Below are 27,415 nucleotides of genomic sequence, written 5' to 3' on the forward strand. Positions count from 1 at the left end.
TGCATGCACTGTCTGTCTGTCTGTCTGTCTGTCTGTCCTGTCCCTCTTATTTTAAAGTACATGTGACTTCCTTGGCAAAAGCCACATTTTAATGAGCCGGGCATTAATACAATCTTTCCTTTTATAGGTCAAGTACATACACATCTCAAGGCATCGATGTCACTGTTAAGTATACTCAAGGAAGCTGGACAGGAGTGCTTGGCAAAGATTTTGTTACTATTCCAAAGGGAATCAATGGCTCTTATCTTATCAACATTGCTACCATTCTTGAATCAGAAAATTTCTTTCTACCAGGAGTGAAATGGCATGGAATTCTTGGACTTGCCTATGATGTCTTAGCTAAGGTAAGTCTTCTTATGACTTGGAACAAATCTAAATATTAGATGAAAAAGGCAAATGCTTTCTAATGGCTTCAGTCACAGCCTGTCAACCTTTATCAATTCTGTATACCTCCCTAATAGGCTTTTCAAATAGGTCCAACAGAGCTCAACAGGGCTAAGTTGGTTGCTCCCTTCAAAGCTCCATGTGAAAATTTAAATTTTTCTGATGGTGGATGATCCAATTATAGCTCCTCTAGAATGAACTAGCTTCCTCCAGAGCTTGTGAGTAATGGAGGAAGTTGGTTTTGAATGATCCTGCAGCAGCACCTGGCTGTGTTCAAGCCTCCTAATACATGTAAGATCATGAGACTTGCTAGTAGTTGATACGCTTATTAAGTAAAGCCCTGTGGGCGTGTCTACACAAGATGCTTTACTGCGCAGTAGACTAATCTACTGCACAGTAAAATGTTGCCATCTACATGTGTGTGCCATTTACTGCACAGTAGATTAGTCTACTGCGCAGTTAGCCAGTGTCTGTAAAAAATACAGGTACTAGGTTAACTGCACAGTAGTTACTGTGGAGTACCACTCACGTAAATGCTGACTAGGAACAAATTTGCTCCTGGTCGGCCACAAGGGACAGGGGAACTCTCTGTCCCTGGTCCTGGTGCTGCTCAGCAGCTGGCTCCCCCCAAGGAGCTGGAAGCCAATCAGTGTTAGGATGGGGTTGCTCTCTGCCTGCTCCCCCTCAGCCCTGCCCCCATCCCAGCACTGCCGGACTTCTGGCTCCCCACAGGAGCCAGAAGCTGAGCAGCACTGGGACTAGAGAACTCTCTGCTTCCTAGCTTAGCTGGGGGGCTTGCTAGCACCTGTCCTGCTTGTGGGGCACCTGCCGGTGAGCCAGTCCCCACCCAGCAGGGGACTAGCCGGGACCTGTCATATTCATGGGGTGGCTCCCAGTGAGCCCCTTGTTGGGCAGGGAAGCCCTGCTGGTCATGGAGCTCACTTGCAGCTATGTATCCCCACATGCATGGTGCCAAGAGATCTCTGCCAACTGCAGCAGCAGCTGTCTCCCAGCCCTGTGTACATCAGGCCCCATCCCAGCGTGCACAGGGACAGGAGACAGCTGCCACTGCAGCCGGCAGAGCTCTCCTGGCCCCAATCACATTGGGACTGGCCCCTGTACCCCCTGCTGGCCCCTGAGCTAGCACCCCAGGGGAGCCTGGAGCTCCCCCTGTCTGCTACAAAGGACAGAGCAGGGCAGGAGCAGCCCTGTACTGGGCTGTTCCCGTTGGGAGCACATTTGCTCCCAACAGGGTACACATATAGGCGGACTTCCAAGGAAGGCTTACGGCACAGTATTTTACTGTGCATTAAGCCTATATTAGATTAATAGCGCGTGTAGATGAGGCTTGTGTTCATCAAGTGAAGTTGAAACTGAGAGCTCATACTAGGTAACATCCTTTACAAAAATGCTGTCACTGTCAAATGTTTATAACCTGTCCTCATCCCTACTGTTACAGAGCCAAGAAATTTACAGGTAAAGTGAATATACAACAATAATCCTGGTGTGAAAATTCAGTTAGAACTCTCACATTTACCTTAATTCTCCTGTCATAATGATTCCCTGACAAATCCAAGGACTCAAACTTATCAACCTACAATGAACAATTTTATTCTTTGTCTAGAACTAGAATGCTTTAATCCAAATTGTACAAAGGCTGTGTCAGCTTCAGCCTGTCTGCTGTCATGTACTGTCAGTTTAGGAGAAGGAGGGAAAGAGCTATTTTTCAAATTTTGGATTAGGCAAATAGCATGTTCAAGGCAATTCATTGCCTCTCCTTATCAATGTCTCACTTCTGTAAGATTCTCCGGACGCTGAGCACCTCCCAAGGTAAAGCCCTTTTATTCTGTGTGCCAAGCAAATATCGACATGTCATGAAATGCAAAGTTGAAACATCTCGATAAAAAGCCTGTTCAGCCTATATCACAAAATTGTGATGCTTTTACAACCAGAACAAAGGCTAGTGTGGGGGCAAATGCATCTAGCCTCTATTGGCAAACCGGTTGTTTGCCAATAATGAATCAGATTTAAGTGCATTTTGATATCCCATCCCGGCACAAAAAGAAGGGTGAGATATGCACTACAAAATTGTTACATATAAATTACATTTATAATCCAAAATGCCTGATCGTTCAGGTCTAAAATGCTGCCATTTAGTATTGGACAGATGGCAGGGAAAATGCCATCTTGAATCTTTCAGTATCCCACAAAGAAATCCATGCCTAAAACTTCCACAGAAACCAGGCTTGTAGCAGTGAAGCTTGCAGGCTTTATTGTTTGGGGTGAGAGGGGTGGATCTTTTTTTTTTTTCTGGATCTATGTGGTAATCCACCAGTGTTACTGCACAGTAACAACTGCACAGTAGTGTTTCATGTAGACGCACCCACTAGCTAGCAAATTCATTTTAGCCATCCTTGTTTCTGTAAAACTGATCCTTGTATGTGAATACCTCCTCACTTTTTTTTTTTCTTTCCCCAACATACTCTAGCCTTCAAAGTCTGTGGAGACGTTCTTTGATTCCCTTGTGAGGGTGGCAGAGATCCCCAACATTTTCTCCCTGCAGATGTGTGGAGCTGGATTGCCTGTTTCTGGAAGTGGTACCAACGGAGGTAGTCTTGTGGGTATCTGTCAGTCTGAAAGGGAAAATACTCCTTAATCTCTCACTCCCTTTCCATTACTGCCCTAGTCTTTCCAAAATTAACTATTAAACATGTGAAGTCTATTTTAATTCTGCCCATCTAACTAATTTTAAATATTTTTAAAGTGCCTCTTTATTCTTTCCAGCCATTTTTCATTTGTACTGAAATATACTTAAGCAATTTTTTTAACAATATTCTTTATTTTAAAGATTTTTTTTATTTTTATTTAAAAAAAACACACAATCAAGTATGTGGTGGTGCTGCTTTTTACATAATGTGTTACAGTTTGATTATGCTGCCTCTCTGGTGTTCATGACATAAGGTTCCATTCAATGCAGATCTGGGTCAAATTAATAGGAACATTTGTGATCAGATAATACTGGATGTAAGTTCCAGATTCTGCCAACTTTGCTGCTTTCAGAATTTTTCCATGGTTAATATTGGCTAAGGAGAAGGCAATAGCCACTTATTTAACCTATGATAAATACCAAATTCTGATCCCATTGTAATCTGAAGGAGTCTTGCCTCCAGTTTCAGCAGGACCAAGAACTGGACCTAAAGTTTTGTTTACACTGGAATTATTCTGGTCTAAGTATTCCAGATTCATTCATCTTACCTTTTTAAATCTTAATTTCCTAAGGAAAAAAATTCTAATTGAGAATGGATACAACAAAAATAAATTTAGAGGTGGGAAGGTCTAATATAGTTGCAATGAATATAAATGCTACCGGGAGCTAAAATTGACAGCACTGATGTTATCATATTTCTTATGCACCCAAAATGGAATTGTTTTTAGGCTATATTAATCTTGGGTGAACTTGCTAAGTGAATCTTTAATATGAAGGCTTGCTTCTCTTTCCCATTTATGTGCATTGCTTGGGTTCAGTGTTGGTTCTACCAGACCATTCTAATTTTAATTGGGGAAGGGAATGCCAATAACAAAATTGATTTAAAGTCACAGGTGGCATGGGTGCTTAGGACATCCTTGAATCAAACCTGAAACAGGAATGTTACTATTACTGAAGCAAGCGTGCTTTGGCATCTCGATCTTTTAAATATTAACAAAATATGGCCTTTGTAGATTAATGCAACATTTCTGTTATCAGCAGAATCTGTACAGATGGAGCTAAATTAAAAATGCATTACCTGTATAAACTGTTTGTAAATGTTTTGCTTTCTGTATTTTTAGGGAAAAAAACAAACCTATGTTTTAAGAGATTTAAAGTTTGTAACTCTCCCTTTTTCTCTCTCTCCCTCCCTTTTTCTAGGTGATGGGTGGAATTGAACCAAGTCTGTACAAGGGTGATATTTGGTACACGCCTATTAAGGAAGAATGGTATTACCAGGTTGAAATTCTCAAACTGGAGGTTGAAGGCCAGAACCTTGACCTGGACTGCAGAGAGGTATTTGCAGTTAAAATAATTGTGTGTCTACAGGGGAGGAGGAGACATTGCATTAGTCAATCAAAATGCTGGAGTTTAGATGTATGCTAGTCCTCTTTACAAGAAACTTGTTTAACTGAGTTTGAAAACAAATTAAACAATACATTGAAAACCGTGCTAAAAAGGAAATAGTTTAAAATACTACTCTGAAAATGGCTAGTTGTGTTAGAGTTTTGCTGCATGCTTTTCTCCAAATAAAAAAAATAACCATTCTAGTTTTATCAGCAAAGCTTATCACTTCTGTAATTTTTGTCACTACTGGCTTGTTTTTTTTTCTCCCTGTCCATTGTATAATGGCCCTGGTGTGTTAATCACCCTGCAGAAGACATCTTTCCTACTGTGATAGAGACTGCTAGTTAAAGATGAGCCTAAGACCTACAGGGGAAGGGAAAGGTAATTATATGGTTAGCTAGCTAGATTATCTTTTTTTAATTTGCAGATACATAATTATTATTTTCAGGGGATGAATTATGTGATTAGTGCTCACTTGGTTGTTAGAACGGGAGCTTTTGTTTTGGAAAAGTTATTCACAAAAGATTATTTCTTTCCTCTCTGGAAATAATTCTCTCCTTTCTTTAAATACTGGGAAATTGTCTAGATCATAGTGCAGTTATGTTCTTGAACCTGCTAGCTGTGGGTTGGGAAAAAGAGAAACACTGAGCTGTCTGTACAGCTGTTGCGCATGGGGAAACTGTTAAGTATTAATCAGTAAAAATAAGAATAGAAGGGTAATTATGAAACACTAAAAGTATACTGTACACGGAGTACAAAGCATTGAGCGATTAAGGTTCTGCATGGTCATGGTGTCTCAGTTTTCACATTCACATGCGTTTTTGTCAGTGGATAACATGTATGCTGTGTTATTTCCAAACATATTTCTTGAGAGAGCCCACCACCCAGTACTGGCAAGAAAGAGCAATTTAAAATAGTTCTTTTTTTTTTTTAAATGGCTGCTGTGTTTGCTGATGTGTAATGTGTGCTGTGGCCTTAACCTCTGATCATTTTTCCTCCGCTCTGCAGAAGTATTTTTTTTTACCGTCTGCAGCATCTGTGGGACATCCTAGGTAGGGTAACTATACATCCCAGTTTGGCTGAGACAGTCTCGGATTTCAGAGGCTGGTCCCAGCCAGCTGGTGAAAATTAAAATGAGCAGGGGCGTGGAGCAGGGAAGCGAAGCAGCATGAGCTATGGAATAGGAAACCCTAGCAGACAGCAAAGTTGCCCTAAAATAGGTTAGCTTGACTAGTGGCATGACCATTAAAAGGGAAAACAATTGTTAACACTTGTGAAGAACAGTGGGTCATTAATGGGCTATTGATTCCTTTGGCTGCCTGACTAGTAATACCAGAGCTGTACTTTGCCACCCTGCCCCCACCACCTCTTTGTGCAGTAGCACTGCTAACTTAAGAGGTAAGTGTCCTGGATTTTGCATTGTCCCATATGGTCACCTTAATCCTAGGGAGTACCATAGTGAAGAACAGGATAGCCGGCCTGCTCCCTGTGTATTGCACCCCAAAATGCCTGAAGCATGGCATTGGGCACACATCATTAAGCACAACTGAGACAGCATGCCCTGATACATCTGTTTCAGAATTGAGTGTGTATAGAGCAAACATGCCATACATTCCTGCAGTGCCCCCTGGCTCAGGCCAGAGATGGCATAAGCTGAGCATGGTGAATGGATTGGGTGGGTGATAGGCTCTCTGCCTTTCTTTTAGTGGTGCTCAGCAACTTGCAAGATCCAGGCCTACCAAAAGAAACTTAGCTTAACCCTCAGTCACTCTTGTTCTAACAAGCTTATGTTCCATCAGAGGTGAAATGGAGCAGATTTGCACCCTGGGCAGCAACAGTGCACAGGGCAGTAGCAGCTGCAGCACTGCTGGCTGTGGTGGTTTGGCCAGCCCCCAGCTTCAGTGGCAGCTATTTTTCTGGACATGCAGGCACATATGCACATACAGCAGCACCTGAGCTTCTGCCTCAGTCTCCCCACACCCTCCAGTTATGCTACTGCATTCCTTGCAACTGATAATAATTTAAAGCTAAAGCTTTCCAGTTGTGTTGCTGCCACTGGTCTGGTGCAGCTTGGTCCCTCGCTTCCTTCCCTAACAAGCTTCTATAGTTTCCTTTATTTTTATTGTGCCTTAAACACATAACTGTCAAGTTCATTCTACTCTTGTTGGCTGACATTATAGAAAAGGTAATTTAAAACATGGCAGTGATAGGTGATTGTTTTATGAGTGGCTGTGGTCATCAAAACGTATTGTGAAAAGACATGTCTTTTAAAGTTTGTTCATCTACTGTTTGAAGATTTTTTTTATAGTAAAGAGAAACGTACCCTGTTGCAGGGTGGGAGCAGATGCTGACCAATTCAGGATTATGCACGCACCCCACCATACCCACAAACCCTCCCCCACAAACTCCACAACCACACCCTCCCCCACACAATCAGACACCTCACAAACACTGAACCCACCCATACCCCCACACTCACACCTGTGTGCCTATGGGGGTAGCACCACTTACTAGGGGTGCACCGATAGAGATTTGGGAGCTGATACTGCTAGCCAATTTTTCAGAAGGCATATTGCTCTGTACCAATCCAATTTCTGTTACAGCTGCGTGCAGCTGGTAAGTCTGTTGTGGTAGACGGGGAGTGGGAAGGGAAGGGCCATGATGGGGGCAGATCAAAGCCGGAGTGAGGCGGGGCACAAGATGGAGCCATGGCTTGTCGAGTGTGGGGGGCGCGAATCCTGCCGCTTGCACCCCGGGAGGGGGTGGGTGTGCCTCTGGAACCGCATAGGGTGGGGCAGGCTGCAGCTGCGGGCTGAAGCCAGGGCTACGCTGGGCTTTTCTCAGCAGGGGCTGGGCTAGGGGCAGGGGCTATGGAGGGGGCTGCAGCCACCCCACACTTCGCTGTAGCCCTGCTTCCAGTGCCACCACGTGAGTGGCACAGCCCCAGCTCAGTGCTCCATGCTCCATGTCCGTCCATTCACCGGGAAGAGCTGGGGCTGCACTAGGCATGCAGCAGCACTGGGAGCAGGACTATGGTGAAATTTCGGGCAGCTGCATCCCCTTCTGTAGCCCCTGCCCCAAGCCCAGCCCCCACTGAGAAAAGCCTGGCGCAGCTGCAGCCTGCCCTGCCCTGCCCTGCCCTGCCCTGCCCCACCCCACCCTGTGCAGATCCAGGGGCACACCCACCCCCCCCAATGCCCTCCTGGGGTGCAAGCAACAGCAAGATCTGCCCCCCCCACTGCCCGACGAGTCATGACTCCGTCCCACGCCCCACTTCACCCTGGCTGGACCACACCTGCCCCTGTCCCCTCCTTTACCACAGGGGCCATTGATCTCCCCCCCCCCCCCCCCCCCCGCCCCACATCCCTTCTCTTCCCTCTCCCCTTCCACCACAATGAACTTACCAGCTGCACACAGTTCTGCACACTGCCAGCTGTGGTCCTCGCTGCCTGAGTGCCACAGTGTGGCTGCGTGCACACACAAGCATTTATCCCACCCTACAGGCACACACATGCATCCGCACACCCCACAGCCACCCACATCCACATATACCCCCACACCCTACGTACACACACATCCACAGCTCCCCACAAACCCTATACCCACTCACCCACCCACAGCTACCCACCTACTCGTACCCCCCCATGCCCCTCCACACACCCCCATATACAAACGTAAGACTTCATTTTGAGCTGTTATGGAATCACTTCTATATATACAGTGCAAACACAAGCAAATCAGGACAAAATATATTTTTTTAATAAAATTAAAATACGTTATTACAAATGTTTGACTTTTAGTGTATAATTTGGGAGGTTTTCCGGTTCCAAGATGGCAAACCCCCTTCCCAGAAGGAGTACTTCTGGGGCCAAGTGGAGGACTTCTGATAGCAAAGGTCAGAGTTTAGGGGTGGGACTTCCAGTCCCTAGATGGCAACGAGAGGGGCCGGGCTCTTGCCAAGGGGCAGAACCACCCTTGGGGCCCTCAACAGCTCACCAAAATTGATTAAGCAGCCCTCCAGTCAAAATAATTGTTCACCCCTGGATTATAGTGTAGCAAGACTTGTACTTACCAGTTTGTTTTTAGTTGCTTTTACACTTTTGACTCTTCTGGAGAATTTTAAACCCCCAAGACAGATAGGAAGGTACATTATTTTTTGCACCCTTGATACTGACTTAGTACTGTATTGCAAGCAGGAGTGAGGATTGCTTCCCACTGTTTCTTAAATGAGGTACATTATCCTATAGGTCCTGATATAGTAGGCCACTGTTCTGCACTCAAGTTGTGGTGAGCCATTACCACCGTGGCAGAAGCCTTATTTTAATGTCTTGTGCTTTCGTCCTTTTTCCTTCTTTTAACTTGGTCTGCCGTAGAGTTCTGCCAGATTACGTGTAGCAGATGCTTATGAAGACCGATACTGAAAAGGAGCAACCTAGTAATTATTAGAAAATTACTGACTACATGCCTTAATTTGCATGCAGTGTGTTAACTGTGTTGCTTATCTTTTTCTTAGTATAATGCAGATAAGGCGATAGTAGACAGCGGCACCACCCTCCTCCGCCTACCCCAGAAAGTCTTCACTGCTGTTGTGGAAGCTATTATTCGTACATCTTCGGTAAGCTGATGTTATTATAAAAACTGGTCTTGTTCCATTGTTTGATTCTTGGAAAAAATGTACGGAGAAATCTTTTAAGGTGCTGGTTAGCCTAAGAGCGTTTGGGCTCTCAAATTGCGGGTCACAAACAGGTGTTGGAAACATATCAGCTTCCTGCCAATGCCACTAAAGGTACGTTCCCAAATCAAGAAGAAGAAGATTTCAAACTAATATAGAGGTAGAATGTTTGCTCTCGTGCATTTCAGAAACATTAACATAATCCCTCCTTTTCAAATTCAGAGCACTGAGCTTGAACATTTAGTTTGCTCCTTCAAAAAAAAAAAAAAAAAAGCATCCATAAAGTATACAGGCCTGATTCTGCAAACATTTACAACTCTGCCTCTTATCAGAGTTGCACAGACTTCATTCAATATCTGGTTAACTCCTTACAGGTCTCATTATGCCATCATACAAATCTCTACCCAAAATTGGGCACATTGGTGATTTGAGCCAACATCTCCTACAGCTCAAGTAAATGTCCTGAAGACTGAATTAAAGGTTTTAAGGGGAAAGGGCACTATTGCCTTCTGCATTTTACCCATATTGCTTTGTTGTTTCTTATTAAAATGCCCCAGAATGAAACTAATTGCTTCAGTTTGCTGAATCAGCAATCATTTAGTTGGGGGATGGGGGGTGGAATGGTTTGGGGTTTACTGAAAAACAGTATTTTGTTGCAGCCACCAAACCAAAAACTTGAATTATGTGCACAGCTCTAAGCAGATGGACCATTTGTGTAGTAAGGTACTCCTTAGTAAGAGTTAGTATCAGAGATGGTATTTAGTGAATTATTTATATAATGCAATAATAGCACCATTGTGCCATTGTAGTACTTTGAAACAATGCCTTCCAGAAATACAGCATGTTGAAACTATCAACTTGCTTAGATTAACATTTTGTGAATAAGTAGGGAGAGGAACTCTTAAATACCACTAAAATAATTTATTGCAGTTATATGCTTGGTCTGTTTATGTAGCATAAAGCCATGTGTCTGCATCCCAAGATACATTTGTTTAGCATATAAAAGCAAGACAGGTAAATGTAATGTACTAAGCAATCATTCTGGGAAATCAAAGCATGCATTCAAAAGAGAGCACTTTTGCAGGCTTCATATACTCTGTCTGCATTTTATTCAGACCAGCATTTGTTTTCTACTCCAGGGAAGGTAGAGAGAGAGAGAATATTTTCTATCTTGGTATTTTTCCAGTAAGACAGACTGGGGGCCCCATCCTCTCACATGTGCATGCACTTAAATGCTTTGCTGGCCCAGGATCAAAGTGCTCAGCACCATGCAATATGCAGCCCTGTTGCACAGCAGTGGGCATAGCAGAGCATATCCCATGGGCATTTCAGCTGTTTCAGAGTTGTATGTGGAAATGAGCAGGTCAGCATCTGAGAGCATTTCTCCAAATGCTGATTTGTATAATGTCCTTGTCCTCAGACATCTGTCTAAAATAACTTGTTCCTGTATGTCATGTGGGAGGGACACTGGCATCATTTGAGGGATTTTTTACCACTAGGGAATTCCCATTCCTTGGGGAAATTCTGAAACTACACTAATATTTTTGTTAAGCATTGGAACTTGCTCTTCTGAAATTTCCCATGGAACAGGAGACTGTAAGTTTTGACTTCAAAGCATTTGACCACTGATGTAATTTGGGGGATGGGGCAAAAGGGGCAGTCACTCCAGGCATCAACTTTGAGAAGGGAGGAAAGAGGGGCAGTGGGAAAAAAAAACCCAGCTTCTACCAGCATTCACCATCACAATAGCAACCAGAAATCACTGCTTCCACTTTGCCCTGAGTTCCCAGTAGCCATCCCTATGGTGCTTCATATAAAGCCCCATGTTCCTTTAAAACTTTTCAGAACTCAGTGGTCCCAGCACCCAAGCTGTCTGTAACTCCTACTTCCTGCCTGAAAGTTTCCACTCTTCACAGCAGCCTAGAAACCCTGAAAGTCCCAACTCCCAGGGGCATGGCTCTGTAGCAGCACAGAAGGCAGATGAGCCGGCAGAAGGCTTCCCTCAGAATCAAGGGCATCTACTTTTTTCCCACATGTAGCAATGCAGGATAGCTGAAATCTAGGCACCTGATGAAAAAGCATTTATTATCATCTGAGCAGCTCGTCTTGCCATGAGAATGCAAAAGCTGCTACCTTGGTTAGGGTACTAACCTAGTTTTGAGGAACCCCAGTCTTCTATCCCTAACCTGTATTTTGTATCCTTAACCTGTAACGTTCTGTCCCCATGCCTTCAAAAAACAAAACAACCCTTCCCCCACCTTCACCCCAAAAAACTCAAGAAATCAGCATTTTTCTACCTTACAAAGGTCTAGCAAAGTGCTAAACTATTAATGTAACCATGGTCCTATAACTGACTGCATTAGGAAAGGTTGAAGTCCTAAAAGAGTGGACCCCTGTATGCTAACTACCAAACTCTAGGGTTTTTATTAACATATTCATGTCATCTTTGCAAGCATGTCACCTTTGAAACTTCCTTTACCTAATTTCAAAGTACATGGTTTTAGTTTGAAATGCTTATACAATGAATATGCAAAAATAAACTGCACAAGAAATAACTGGGGATAGTATTTTTGTTAACCCAAACAGAATGGTTTCAATGTCTCTTGCAGCAAAGTATTGTGGGGTCTGTGTGCTGCTTCCTAAGGAAACAGGAACACGCACATAGTACTACCTTTTGATTAAGGAAATGTTTTGGTTTTTTTTGTCTTGCCTGGCATCTGATCAACATTGTGCTTCAAGGAGCATGAATGTTAGACAGGATGTTTGTTTTTAGGTGGAAAAACTCTACAAGGAGGTTTAGTTTGTTTTGTTGGTGCCTTGGATATGTTGGGAAACTATTAATCAACTTTGATTTTAAAAGTTTTTCGAGTTATGTTGCTAAGAATTGGTATGACAGCAAGAGAGTTGAGATCAGGCCCTTACTTCATGCCTTAAAAGTGGCATCAAGGCAACAGTTTGTGTACAGGGAAGGGAACAATTTACCAATGACCTCATGTTTAAAAGATACTGTCATTTAAAAGAAAAAAAACCAAAAAACTCTGTTCAGTCCCAGCTGTATATGAAAGTTTGTAGAGGGGGTGGAGAAAGTAGCAAAGGCCAGTTAGTACTTTTCCTGTTTTTTGTAGTAATCACTCAAGAGAGCTTATAAGTTTGACCTTCCGGCCTCTGTATTCACTGCAGCTGGTTAAATAGTTTATTCTCTTTCCACTAGTATGGCTAAGCTTATTTTTTATCTGTACATCTAATAGAAATAGACATGTCCCACAGTCCCTCCAGAGGACTGCCACTAGATATATTAGGCCTTATGTTATGCAGTAGTAAGATTTTTGAGTAAACGGTCTTTTCATTAATCAGTCCCATGTTTCAGAATGACTTATTATTAGATTAGGATGCTTACAGCATTCATAATTTAAGGGGGAGAAAGCACTCATGGAATACTAAGGATTAAAGTTCTAGATCATTATAAGCATCTAAAAGAGAATGTAGTTTGTATATATCCCTTTTTTCCCCCCCATCTCTCTCACCACAGATCCAAGAATTCTCTTCTGGATTCTGGACAGGCTCCCAGCTTGCATGTTGGGACAAAACTGAAAAGCCCTGGTCCTTATTTCCTAAAATCTCCATCTACCTGAGAGACGAAAACTCAAGCAGATCATTTCGGATCACTATCCTACCACAGGCATGAACTTGTTTTATTATTTGGATAAAATCAGAAGTTTGACACCCTAGTTTTTATCACTGTTGTAAAGCTTTCCTCTTCTTATTTAAACTATTTTGATGAATGTAGTGAGGCCTGAATCTAATAATTCATTGTAACTAATTATAATTGGGGTTCATACTTTGGGAAAAATGTTTTTAACAATATTAGTGAAAAACTGGACTCTGTCTGACAAACAATTTGTTGATGAAGTTAAAAAATGTAAAGGGGAAATAGCACATTTAATTTTTTGAAAATGGTCTCCTTACTTTGTTGATTAACAATGCGTTTTTTTCCTGGCTATTTGAACAATTCTCAAAAATATTTTTGCCCACTTCATCATCATGGCAACTGTTGATCATGGTGTATGCTTGAGAGGTCACACAGACCTTCTATGCATATGCCTAGGCAGGAGTTTTTGGAGGAGTGGAGGCTGCCCAGAACTTCCAACCCCCCTTTAGGCCACTGAGACAGAATCCAAAGGCCAGACTGGGTCCAGATGTTTGGTGCCTCCATCACTGATTTGGATAAGCATCTGGGAACTGAACCTGGGTCTCTTGTGTGGCAGACAAGGAGTCTACCACTGAACCATAGGGGACTTGCCTGCTTCATAAAGCAGCTCAAATTACGTGAGGCACCAATATAGTATGGTTCTGATGTTTTTAATCTACTTGAGGGGTAGGTAGCCCCCAGCACACGTGCCAGAGCATTGCATGTGAAGTCATTTTGCTTCACCTTCCCACCCTCTGCCCCTCTTCAGGGAAGGGGCTAGGGCTATGCTGCCACAACAAGGATCAGGCCCCTTACAGCTCTCCTGCCATCTGCCCCAGGCATGCCAACAACTTAGCAATTCAAGGTTGTGGGTGTTTTTGTCACTCTGCCCAAAAACATTGCTGACCCCTGACCTACTTACTTTGGAAAACAAATTGATTTGTTTCTCATGGCACCATGATGAGACGCACTTTTCCTGAAAATTATGCTTTTGGCAAAGGGCCTGTATGATCTCTGTGCCAAATTCCATAACTTGGTCAATTTATATTTATTAATATTATAAACCTATATAGATTATGTACTGTCTGGCTTTTAAAAAATAATGTGCTACTCACTTCTGTTTTCATCATAAGTGTGGTTCCTGATTGTATTGCAGTTGATGCTGAAAAAGCAGAGTGAACATCAACTGACCTAAGTAGCATCTCTACTTAGCACAGGGGGAGGGGAACAAAGCTCAGATGTATACTTAACTTGAAATATAGCCAAGGCTTACAGTAAGCCAAAGGATCAATGTAGGGGATGTGAGAGAAACTCTTATCAGTCTTCCATCCCCTTGGTAAAAAGTGTGTGAAATTTGACTTAAGTTTATTTACTCAGAAGACTGAAACTGACAGAAATGCTCTCTGGATCCATTGCACCCTAATCATTTAAATGTTTCTGTAAGTTGAATGCATGTTCCTGACTGTCTTCATAGAATACAAAATAAAATAAAGAAAACCCCCTATTTTTTCTTCATGAAGATAACCTTAAAGTGGCAACTAATCAAAAGCCCAAATTTTAAATTTAGACTTCCTAAGTACCAGCTATTGACTTCACTGAACCTCTGCCCTCTTACATATCATACAACAATTTGCTTACTCCAGTTTATTCTTTGTTTTTAATTAAATTTGAGTGACTTAAAATTGAAATCTTGGGAAATACTTTGAGTTAAAGCACCCTATTTGTCAGCATCCATGTTTTTGAACTGTAGTTATCTTCTAAATACTGTACATTCCTGCTACTTATTTTATGTCTCTTGTTTGTGTGTCTTGTTTGTTTAATGAACAGCTTTATATTCAACCCATCCTTGGGATTGGACAGAACCTGGAATGTTACCGATTTGGCATCTCGTCCTCCACGAACGCTCTGGTTATTGGTGCCACAGTTATGGAGGGTTTCTATGTCATCTTTGATAGAGTTCAAAAGAGAGTAGGCTTTGCTGTGAGTCCATGTGCAGGTAAGAGAGGGACTCCTTGTGAGAAATATCTGTCGTGTTTCAAGATAGGAGCTGCATCGGTTAATCTGTCAGCAAGAAACATTGCAAGCTCCACAATTTGCAGATAAATAGATTCTAAAGCAAACTTTCTGCATTATGCAATAAAGATATTTTTATGGGGAGGAAAAACCAACGCAGTTTCTGTATTTAAAAAAAAATCTGCCTTTCTGACCTTTCAGCAATATTTTTGAAAAAGTTAAAGGTAGTTTTAAGATGACCAAGCTGCTGTAAATACAACTTTTACTGGCCATTGATAGTTCTATGGAAATGTTGCTGCTAAGGAATGAGAAATAAAGGCTTCAGGGGAAGTGTAGGAAAGCCAACTTTTTCTGAAAGGTATTTAATAAGGAGGTACTGTATAATGAGAATTGCACTTTTCCCCACTCTTAGAAGCAGATGCAAAACAACGAACAAAATCTATGAGGGATGTTTTGTGAATCACTTCTTCAGATGAACAATCTCTAATCCATGGGTTGCGACAGGCCCACAGAGCTATTGCTGGTTGTCCCTCACCAAAGGGCTGATTCCATGGAACTGGCTTAATAACCTGTTTCTAAATGATCCACAAATTAAATGTGGCTAATAGATATCTTTCTATTTTTTTACATATTAGCCATTAAAAAGGTGCCATAAGAATATAGAATCAAAATGGAAGGGGCAAAGAATGTGAAGGGAACTGGTCCCAAACCCCAATCTCTACCTAGGCTGTAACACCTTGAATATCTGTGATCCATGTGCAGTGGCAATGGTTCCTAGGTACACAGATATATAGATTAGCCAAAATTAGGAAGGGATAGTGAGGCACTCAGTCTTTATGGAACGGTGTAACTGAGCAATAGAAGATCAGTGCTGGCTTTACACGCCCTAGATTCTGGACCTTTTAAGGATTTGTCTAAATTCATTACACATTTCTGAAGCCATTGATGTAAACAATTTAAGCCTAGTAGCAAAAATCTAGGCACCTGTGTGGGCAGCTCAATTAAGAGCTCTGCATGGGAAAGAGACTGACGCATTTTGGCTGCATTTAGGAGATGGAAAATAACAATAACGTTACTGCAGACCAAGTTCTATAACCTGTTCTTATCCCTTTAGTCCTCAACAGGCATAGAGTTGATATAACTGACTTCTACGCCTACATCTCTTGAGCTGCAACTCTGGGTGGGTGCATAGGTAGAGTGATACCTTGGCCCTTCCCTGCTGGACTGATGGTCTCAAGGGGACCCAGGCCAGCTGGCATAGTTTAGAGTAGCCTTTGAGCTCTTCTGAAGTATTTCATGGTTTGCATCAGAATCCAGGAGCTAAAATCTTGCACTCTGCTGTACCCCATATCTTTGTACATAAATACATGGTACTTGGCTACATTGTTCAGTTCTAAAACCCTTCCTCCACAGTGAGAAAGAGAGAGAGAGGGAGAACTGTATTTATCAAATAAAAATAAAATCTTTTTAAGAGGATACAAGCTGATCATTAACTGGTTTCAGTAAAAAACTTCCCCTTCCCACCTCCCACACCTCTTCCCAGTCCCATTGTTTAGTTTTATGCAACTGTTCATATCTATTATTATTTTTTGACTTCTGAAATCATGTGATATAATCTAAAGCACTATCGGAGGTAAGATATTGTGCTGGTATGACAATCTGTATGTACACATGTGCATATACTAATGTGAACAAATGTGTACATCAGTCTCTCTGATTTCATTTCTGCACAGTTTATGGTTTCCATCTGAGACCCCATTTCATCAGGGGAAAAAAATATGACTCTGCATGGAAATTAGTCAGTTGCTTGGAGGGATTAAGTGTCATAACTGCCTTTTACACAGAAACCAACCAGGACTTCCATAGCAACTGTACAAATGTACTTTAGTTGAGGCTTTTTAGTCTGTTCAGAGACATTAAATTTAATTGGGACTACTGATGGCATAAGCCTTTACAATTGGGGAAATATAGAACAAATGTACATGTATGTCTACTTTGTATGGTGACGCAGGGTTGATAATTTGATGCAATGTTTATCCCAAATATGAATTCCCTAGCTTTATTATTAGACTTTAATTAGGTACTTTATCAATCTGGTTTTGGTTAAAAAGATAAAAACTGAATGAAAACCATTGACTAAATTAGACCACAGATTTTGAGGTTTGGCTCAGTATTAAATAAAAAATGGCTTACTTATATTACTAGTTCATGTCTTGCCTTGTTGGGAAAAAACTAAGGTTTGAGAAGAGTCTGAAGGGCTTCAGGAAGCTGATTATTGCAAGTGAACAAATCCATACTTCTTGTTAATTCAGATAAGTCCTTCAAAAGTTCAAAGGACTGTTTAAGGCTTGTTTCACATATTGCTAATTTCAAATCAAATCAATATGACATAAAGGAGCGTACTGAAGCACACTGTATGAAATTGGAAAGTTTGAAGGTGATGAGAAAGGCAAGCAAGGTGTTCCAGATTCTAAATATCTAATTCAATTTTTTAAAAATCATGTTGTCTGGAATACTGATGACAAGCCTTTTTGGGGGTGGTGCTGAGGATGGTGACTAAATCCATAACTGCAGCTGCTCCTGTACAGTTTTAGATCAGGAATAGATGTTCACATAATGCAATATTAACAGTGCACCTCTCATTATACAGTATTTCTGCATGTTGTTAAATCCTGCCTTAAAAAAAAACATTTTTTGTATTGAATGATAAGAATATAAGATTAAGCTTTGTATATGATTTATGGGGTGTTAATGGTAAGATTTTTTTTCCCCCAAAACTTTCTATTTTTAAATCCAAATAAGTGGAACCAAATTGATTGATCACTTCATAAATTATATATATTTTAAAGAGATATTCTCCGTAAGTGGCTATATCTGTTAAACTGTTTATTTTATGTATTTGTCAGGCAACACTAAATTTAAAAATACATCTGGGAGATAAGAATATATAGTTTTAGAAACCAAACATAAATTCAACACATACTTAAGTTTTATACACATGCAATATAAAAATGGCATTTCCCCAGAGATGAAATTCTTTCCCTACTGAAGTCCACGGTGAAACTCCATGAATTAAGGATTAGGACTTGGATTTTATTCTAAATGCTGATGACTAGAAATTCCAGCAAAATTAGCACACGCGCGCATGCACACACGCATACACAAGTCCAGTGGAACAATCTACAGTCACATTAAGCGTTTATACAAACTCTTAATCTTCCATTTTTTATTCAGTTGTTAACTTCTCTTCAGGGAACAGGTACACTGGGGACTGCATTACTGTTGAATAGTCTGAAAATGTGATCTAAAATGTCAGCCAACCTTTTTTTAGTTGCTTCCTTAATATTAGAGTAGTTTATACACAAGTCAAATGGCTGTCAGCAAGGAGGAAAAAAAGGTGCCCCGTTTTTTGTATGCTTCAAAATATTGCATTTCTGGACAATAGTGGCAAGTGACTTATGAAAGCTAGATAACCCTAGCCTGAAAGGGACCAACTTTGCAATGCCACAAGGGAATTTAGTGCATACTAAACTGCTTGAACATGCATCTGCTTGTCTTGTAACTGTGCTTAGTAAGTTAAAAGCAGATAAAATTTCATTTCCAGGGCGCAAAGCAGGCAATGGGAGGAAACTTCAAAAAGAACAAATAACCCTCAGACCCTGTATCTCTTGTACACACATGTACACAGCACTATCAGGCAGTCTTTGTACTTCTATAGAGAAACCGACAGAAACACCCTTTTGTATAGGTCCTCTCCTTAATCATGCCTGCAGTTTTCTACCTTGAATTATCTAAATATAAGAATACTTTTGTCTCAGGCACCGTCTTTTTGATTTGGCAAGGGTGTGTAAAATTTTAAAGAGAAATGGTGATCAAAAGCAGAAGCCCTGCATAAAAACCCTATGTATAGATGCCATGGGGGGCTGTATTTGACTACAGAGGTGGACTACTTAAGGATGAGTCTTTAAAATGCAGGGACAGTACTAAATCCATGCTCTCAGTTGCCCTAAGCAAACTAGAAAATATTCAGCCTTCCTAAGCTACAGTGCTACAGATATGAAATGTATTGTATAATTTGCTGTGTTGAACCTGCCTATTCTGCCTCTGAAATGAATAGCCCTAGCCACAAATCGGAGAAATTCTCTGCTGCTTTCTATGGATGAGAATGTTTGACAGGCACATATTTTTTTAAACAAATGAGTTTGTATGTAATGAAATGGCAATACATCACAGATTACATAATGTGTGGGTGTCAGAAGGAAGCAGTCGAGGCAGGCTTCCTTGTTTGTAATGCAAACCCCATTATTCCTGTTTTTCAAATCACTGGGGGTGGAGAAGGACTCCCTACCACACTGGATTAAAACTCTTCTTTGTAATTCTGGTCCTTCATAGCTAACTTTCTCTTCCACACTATCCTCATGTCTCGTGTCACTATCCCCTAGCTCGTCCATTTAGCTAGAATGCCATGTCTCTTCAGCATTTTCTGCTAGTTGGCTTGGTTATCTCCCTCCTCAGGATGATGGCTGTTATGAATCCCATTCTTAAGTATCCAGCTGTCCCCAATCACTGTGTAGGGAAATCAGGAGCCTAATACGAGTTCTACCACCCCCACTATTACTACACCCCCACAACAGAGCCATCAGCATCCCAGGATCTTACAGCTGCACCTCCAGAAATGTAATATACCTCATCCACTGCACCAAATGCCCTGATGGAAGATCTGTAGGAGAGACCAGACAACAACTGCGCACCAGAATGAATGCACACCGGAAATCCATCAAAGACAGAAACACTCAATTACCGGTGGGAGCACATTTCTCACAGGAGGGCCACTCTCTCTCCAATCTCTCAGTCCTGATCCTCAAGGGAAACTTACACAACACTTCCCAGAGACGAGCCTATGAGCTCCATTTCATCAACCTGCTGGATACTAGAGATCAGGGACTAAACATAGACATTGGATTTTTGATACATTACAGTCTGCCTGGCAACTGACTCCCCAGCCCAGCCCAGCCCAGCCCCTGGCTTCTTTACTTTTCATTCCATCCAAGAAGAGCACGCACCAACTGCTGAAGCTTCCTTAGCCTGACGAAGGGTTTTTGAACCCGAAAGCTTGCTTAATAACTATTCTCCAACCATTTGGGTTGGTCTAATAAAAGATATCAAATTCATCCAAGGAACCTTGTCTGCCTATGTCCTTAGACCAACACGGCTACAACCTAAACCCCTAATACGAGTTCATGAATTCCACCTCCGGAGGCAGGTAAATAAAGTTAAAGGTGGCCATTCTGCGCGTCACCCTAGTCTGTCTCTTTATGGGTCTGGTTCTTCATCTTTCTGTGCCTTAGTTTTCTGTTTGTAAAACAGGGCTGCAAGTGCTTCATTTCCTCCCCAGACTGTTGTGCAGCTGAACATACTGCAGACTGATATGCTCAGATATGGTGGAGGTAGAGACCACTTAAGGATAATGAGGAAAGATTTTCTTAAGTGTTGATGGTATCTCTAACATTTCTTTTCTTGTAATTTCTCAGAAATAGGTGGCTCTCCGGTATCTGAGATAGAAGGTCCTTTCTCAACAGCAGATATAGCAAGCAACTGTATTTCCACAGGAACCTTCCATGAACCACTGTTGTGGATTGCCTCCTATGTTCTCATGAGCATATGTGGCATCACCCTCCTTGTTCTGATCATCTTGCTGCTGCTCCCGTCTCGGTGTAAGCATCGCTACACTAACAACGATGTAGTCAATGATGAATCATCCTTGGTGCATCATCGCTGGAAATGAGGACCTTTGATCATGGGTTGGGAAGCCTTAGACTCTGTCAGCACAACAAAGAATGAAGTGTCCAGCCTAGGAGAGGAAATGAATACCTTGTTCCTTTTTGTTGGTCACAAATCACAGTTTTCTATATATACTGCGTCATAATTTTTTAAGCTTTAATTTCTAACACCCGATTCCAAACCAAAACGCTAAACCCACCTTTCAAGTGCTGTGTTGCTGGATTGGTTCTATCATACCACAACTGAGCCTTTCAGCTCCCAGTCATACCCTTTTTAAATGTTGACATGGTGTTCTTCCATTATCCAGACAAAATAGCTCATTCCTCATTCCCAAAAGAAAAGGAACCATCAAATATTTCTAATGTTAATCAAGACTTGAATGTCGGGGGGGGGAGGACAAGTTTTAATGAGTTTTCTCGTTAGTCACATTAAAGAAATAATGTCTGGTTTACATCAGTTCATTTTAAAACCGTGCTTACAGCATAGGGAAGGTGGAAAGGTCAGTGTTGTGCAGCTAACAAAAGCAATTTACGTGACTAGGAAACTGACTTTTTTCACAGTGAGGTTACTGGTGTCATTTGAGTATGTCTTTGTTCATTAGCTGCCCTTCCAGAATAGTTTGAGGGGGGGAAAAACAGGGACGCCAAACTGTTGTTCTGCCTTAGTGTAAAACAAGACTACCTCGATAAAATTAAAAGGGCACTTACTATCGTTAAGTGGGTGGCACTAAGAGCTACTTTTTAGCTGTTTTAGAACAGATGAAAATCCTGTACCACAAAATGCAATCCCTTGTTTCCAAAATAGCATTTTGCTTAATCCTTCTGAGAGGTTTATAAAATAACTTTTCACATAATCACTTTTAAAAAAATCCTCTTAGTTTTCCACCCATGTTATCTCCCTCTCAATTCGGGCACATTGCTGTTTAGAGTAGAAGAGGGTTCACTATACGTGAATGGCACAGAGCAGATAATTGTTAAGGGCAGATGTTGCTTTTTACATCTCTCTTGGCATCTCTAGTGATTGCAAGGAAAAACAATAAAATGTAAAGCAAATCTCTAAAGAGAAAACGAAACCATGTTTGCTGAGCCCAGCAGTCTGAAAGTTCAATAAATATAAAAAGTGTTTCTCTTTTGAATAAACTCTGGAAGTTTTGGTGACGCTGACTGGCTGTTTAACTTGAATAGCAATTGAGGATTTTTTAGTTTTTAGTTTTTGTGATATGTCCATCTTGGTGAAAAAACATTAACACAGTAGTGGGAAACCTGTATAACAAACTGAAAGTATATTGGTTTAGTAGCCCTAAATAAATGTTTGTGTGTGGATTTGGATTTTTTTGGGTGGGGGGGGAGGCATAATAGACCAGATACATATCTCAGTTGAACAGGTATAAAACTTAAATTTAACAGAGATAAGAAATGTTGGTACTTTCTTTAAAGCCTAAAAAGGCTTTTCTTATAGCTAAGAAAGGTGGTGCAGGAAGTAGGCTCAGAAATTCAATTTTATTTACTTTTTTAAAAATTACAAAGTTTAAAAGGGCCTCTTGTTTCTTTTTTTTTTCTTTTTACATTTTTGTTGGATTTAAGTAAAAGGGTTGGAGTTTGTTCTGACATCTGGAAGTGATTTTCTTGATACTGGGAGTTAGAAATTTGAGGAGGAAGGGATTTCTGAGTTGTTTTCTGCTTTTTATTTTTCACTGACCTTTATCAAAAATTGAATTTAAGGAATGCAAGAATCTGTGCAGCTTGAATTATAAAAACTTCTTATAATTAGGCTTCTACTAATAGATGCAGTTTTTTATCATTTAGAAAACAATGTAACTTTCCTTTTTAATTCTTGTAGACTAAAAAAGATTCTTTTTTTCCTTTGTCAGTCCTAAGATTCATATAACTAAAATCATGCTAAGAAAGCTGTAACTCTTGTGTTTCCTCAGGTGAACCAAGTGATTAAGTTTCCTTCATATATATCATGGTATTTCTGTCCTATAATCTAATTTCAGTTGAACTTTTTAAAACTTTTTCTTTGTACAAAGAGCCAATGAGATCTGATTCTTAGAGATGCCAGGTACCAGCTGCCATTAATATCAGCCAGCATTAAGAGCGTTTGTTTGTCCTTGAAAATCAGGTCCACAATTTAAGTGACAGCTCATACCACTGAAATGGATGAGCAATGTGCTAAAATGTAAAAGAAGGTTCCACTGAGTTTGAATCAAAGCAATAGATTTTATTTTGGAAAGAACGGTGCTGTTAATTCTGTAATCCAGCTCCATATAGTACTCCTTGGGTTTGCCTCAGCTCATAGCCAGTAATATCAAAATCATGTTCCTTTTTCTTTAGGAAATATATTGAATAATCTTGTCACATTTTCCTTGAAGTCTGAATAATTTTTTTACCCATTGTTGCACAGCCTGGATCAACAGCACAGGGGAGAAAGCACCATCTTTATTACTTTTGAGGAGCAAAAATTGTGTACTATTAAAATACTTTTACTTTAGCTTTTTTCTTATTAAGGAAGGAATTTAGCAGTCAGATTATTGGATAGTGTTCCAGGTATGCTTTGTAATGACAAGCTAGATCTCTCCAGAGTAGTTCAGTGAAGCTTTTTAATGCTCTGTTTCATATAAAAGTCCTTGAGTTCACCCTTTCATTTTTGAATGTCATTGGTCAAGACATTTTAATAGAAATGCGTGAATTATATGAGCAATAATCTGGTAACAGAAATGAAATAGTCCTGCAGTGTGAGATTTTCATGGCATCCCTTGAAATTTTGCCACTAAAATTTGGCTTATAGTAAAAATGTTGTTAGTGACATCTGCTAGCAGCACAAACTTCATATCAGATTGTAAATTGATACTTGCAGTGGCAGATATTCAGGTGAGTATTGCTTTGTTGCTCTGGCAACAAGGAGAGCAATGCTAACCCTTGAGGGTTCATTTTTAGCCTGCAGCACATTAAGAAAAATAATGCACTTGAGCATTTTTCTATGAAAGATGAAGCTCAATGGTAGACTGCAATTTTACCAACTGTGGCTTAGTAGATAATTTTTTTTTCTGATTTTTAAAAATGAAGTGCTCTAAGGGATTCTCTACTTGTGTTAACTAACTTCAGGGATATTCTTTAATTAAATCATGCCTTCACATACGAAGTTCAGGATAAAGATGGTAGGCTTTGACTTCCAAGATAATTTGTTACTTGTAATATAATATATCCCAAGTGATGGGTTACTAGACAATACATCCCAGTGCTCATATGCTCTTAATTTTGGGAGCAGTGCCTTTGTATACCATGCTATTTACCAGACAAGTGTGGGGAAATTATCTTTAGTTGCATGGAGCTTCTTTAATAATAGCTGATTCATAATGAATGCTATGTGTGACTGAATTCAAATTATGCTTGAATTTGAGCTAAAGCAAGGGATACAACAGTTCTGTCCCACTGGTCCATCTGCTGTCAGAGTTCAGTTTCAGAAATGTTACCTCAAATACCTTGTACAACTCAGGCTTTGAGAAAAATAGATTAAATGACTTTGTAAGCATTTGTTTCACATGCTGTAAATAAAGTTTAGTTCAGCTTTAACATAAAGCAGCCTATATCGCACCTATCACATTTATATTGAAAATACTCAATGAATATTGTGTCAAAGGAATATAATATTTTTGGCTTTGGTTTTGTACTAGCAGTTAATAGTAAATCACAAACTACATAGAGATGTTCTTACTTCTGACTCTTTTTTAATTGAGGAAATGCTAACCTTTTAACAATAGCTTAATCTTTATTAACTGAAAGCCAGTCACTGGGAAGAACAACAAGGGCTGTTTCTCATGTCAAATGAAGTCTTCCTTGGGACTGATGATTAAAAGATTTATCTAATTTGGTTGTTGACAGTTACTTTTATGTATGGAAGTGTCAGGAAGCAATCATCCAAATAGGGTAATAGTAGCTTTGTTGAATGGGATCTATTTTTCCCTAGTAATCCAGGGAGACGGACATTTTTTATTTTAGAGAAGTGAGAGAAATCATTAAAGTGATTCTTGACATTTCTAAAGATTCTAAGATTAGTTTTTCAGTTCTGCCTTCAGCATGAAGAAACCTAGCAAGGTAATTTGTGGCACTGAGTGCAAATAAATAAAAAATTTTCAAGTAAGATGTTACCTATTGCTGTATTTTATAAACTCTTCCAAGAATATAACTTGTGAAAGTGTCCTTTTTTAAAATGATACAAATTACCAAAAAAATGCATTTATTGTTGACTAATGTTCCTGTAGATCCAGGTTATGCTAGGCTTGACTCCCTGATTGATGAAAACATTGGAAATTGGAAATGACTTGCCTCCACACCCTTGACCAGAACTAAGAATTGCACTGGGTAGGAAACACTGAAAATGCAGTTAAGCCATTTGGAATCTCTTATTTTTAGGTACCTAGTTCAAACTTAGGCCAGGTTTTTAAAGTTCCAAAGTCTTATTCTTCTTTAATGACCCTTCATTTAAACCCTCTAAAATTAACGATGGTTTTAGTCAAGTTTCTGGATGAGAGTTGTTTGTATTACAGAAGCCACTTTCACAAATTGCACCAACTGAGAAGAAAGTTGAGGCTTATTTGGAACTAATTAGTTATGCAAATTAACATGAAAATTGAACTGTAATCTTCCCTAACAAAGATCCAAATCAAGACTGAGGGGCAACAAAACTCACCTGTGGATACATAATACCTTATTCCAGTCTCTCGCTTTGCATGAGAATTCATTTGTTGGTATATTTTTTAAAACAAGACTACCCTAAGGTATCAATTAAGCTTAGCAAGAATTTTGTATCCATTATGGTATGAATAACTGGCCAAATAATTTCTAAATGGATTTTACAGTTAACCACTGAATATTTTTTCCCGAATCATATATATTGTTACATTACCAGTGCTTTGTTTGCAGGTATACAAAACTTAAGTTATTTAACATTTTTTAAAACAATTGTCTCCGTTAGTTCCACAAAAATATTTTGTGTTAATATTTTTTTTTCTTTTCACTAAATACTTGCAGTCAGTTTAGCTTGGCTGGATCTTGGGTTGTAAATAGTTTCAAAGAAACTCTTTCTATTCTGACCTAAGCAAAACCCTGCTATGGGTAGGAATTTTTCAGCCAACCAAAGGTCAAAATATAAAAAAAAATCTTGATTTCTAAAGGAATATAACCTTCAAGTAAATGTTCAATCTGGTATGAGGCAGTGATTGCTTTCTTACAAAAACTGACTTCAACTTACCTGTTAGGGGGGAAAAATAGAGAACACTGACACAACTGACTCCTTACCTTTGGAATAAAACCATAAGAAACTGACAAAACCATCAATTTATGCCTAATCAATCAGGGTAACTTAAACTGTTTAAGGTTAATGTCAAAATATCTACATATATACTTTTCATGCCATCTAGGAAATGTACAGGAGAGGGAGGAGAATAGGAGATAATTCTAAAAAGAGCCCAGACTTCAGGAAGCTGCCAGGAGAGTTGGTCAGTAATGGTAGAACCAGCCTTCAAGCATCTGATTGCTTCTGGCATTCTAGTGTAAAAGACCTTATGTATTTGGCCATACTGCTGCCACACCGACAAAACTGGGCATCCCACCACTCATGGTCCCTTCTTTCCAACTCTGAAGTCCCTAGCTTTCCAGATTGAATGACTTGACCCACTTGGATTCCACAGGAGTGGGCAGGAAGGATGGAAGGAAAGAGGGGAGTCAATGCAGCTTGGCAGAGTGCCTAAGTCATCTTTCATTAAGGATAATTACTAAAATCCATGGGAGTCTTTTGAGTTGAATCAGTCCTAAAAAAGCCAAGGCAGGCAGGGTGTGCCAGTTGGTCTATTTTGATACCTAGAGGAGGCCCTGAATATCACTTCTTGGTTTAATTTATAGAACCTATGAAAGGTAGGTTGATGTCTATGCAGTCAGCAGGGGATTAAGTAATTCTTTTAGGGAAGCTTAAAATGACTGATCCTGCAATGATGGATGGTATAATCCTTTGCCCCTTGCCAAAAAATTATGGGAAGTGAGTTAGTCAAATTGTCACGCTTGTGTTTGACTTTATTTCAATTTCTTGTCAGCAAGGTATGTATTATTTTAATGCATCCTCTGAAGAGTGTTACTAGCCAGTAAAATGTGCATTTTATAACCCTAAAATTTGAGTTCTGAAACAGGATTTCTCTAGAGAAGAAAACCTAAATGAGCAAATCGTGTTTTAAATTCCCTTGCTGTCTAAAAACCTGTAATGCGTGGACTTCTCAAAATCTGTTAATATTCTATTCAGTGCCACATGATACACCTGATGGAAACTTCACTTAAGGAAACAATTCAATTCACTGGAGAAATTTCTCCACATGCAAGCCTGATTTTATTTTAATGGGTCACCGATCCAAATTAAAGGAAAATGGGGTCAAAATATTGAGATAGGTAGGGAGGGGGTTAGTTGCTTTTTAAAAACTAGTCTTCAGCTGCTGTAGAATATTTGTCCAAATTACTGCTAAGCATCATTACTGGATTTTCTAAAGGTTGGTATTTTTGTACTTAATGTCCCACTGTTTTCAAATGTGCACTTTGTAAAAATTAAAGTTTCTGCTTCAAAATAAATAATTCCTCTAGCCTGTTTAGTGTGTCTTGTTCAGTCCTATGGAGTTTCATTTTGTAAGTACTATTGCTCTGTTGTTCACCTGACTGCTTCTTAATACAATGAGGCTTTAAACTCAGAAGTGAGTGGAGAACGAATCTCTAACTGGTTTGAAGTTTAAAATTTGTAGATGTAT

General features: G+C 40.1%; 1 protein-coding gene across 1 annotated transcript in view; it reads left to right on the forward strand.

Moving 5' to 3' along the window:
- The window catches only part of BACE2 (beta-secretase 2), an 80,553-nt gene extending 53,295 nt beyond the window's left edge, over positions 1-27,258 (forward strand). The window contains exons 3-9 of the mRNA XM_019476326.2: positions 128-344; positions 2,873-3,001; positions 4,292-4,426; positions 8,991-9,092; positions 12,679-12,828; positions 14,665-14,833; positions 20,382-27,258. Coding sequence (XP_019331871.1) covers positions 128-344; positions 2,873-3,001; positions 4,292-4,426; positions 8,991-9,092; positions 12,679-12,828; positions 14,665-14,833; positions 20,382-20,635 — 1,156 coding nt within the window. The 3' untranslated portion in view covers positions 20,636-27,258. The remainder of the gene's footprint in view (positions 1-127; positions 345-2,872; positions 3,002-4,291; positions 4,427-8,990; positions 9,093-12,678; positions 12,829-14,664; positions 14,834-20,381) is intronic.
- The last annotated feature ends 157 nt before the right edge of the window (positions 27,259-27,415 follow it).

This window comes from Alligator mississippiensis, chromosome 1, assembly GCF_030867095.1.
Source record: "Alligator mississippiensis isolate rAllMis1 chromosome 1, rAllMis1, whole genome shotgun sequence".
Lineage (NCBI taxonomy): Eukaryota > Metazoa > Chordata > Crocodylia > Alligatoridae > Alligator > Alligator mississippiensis.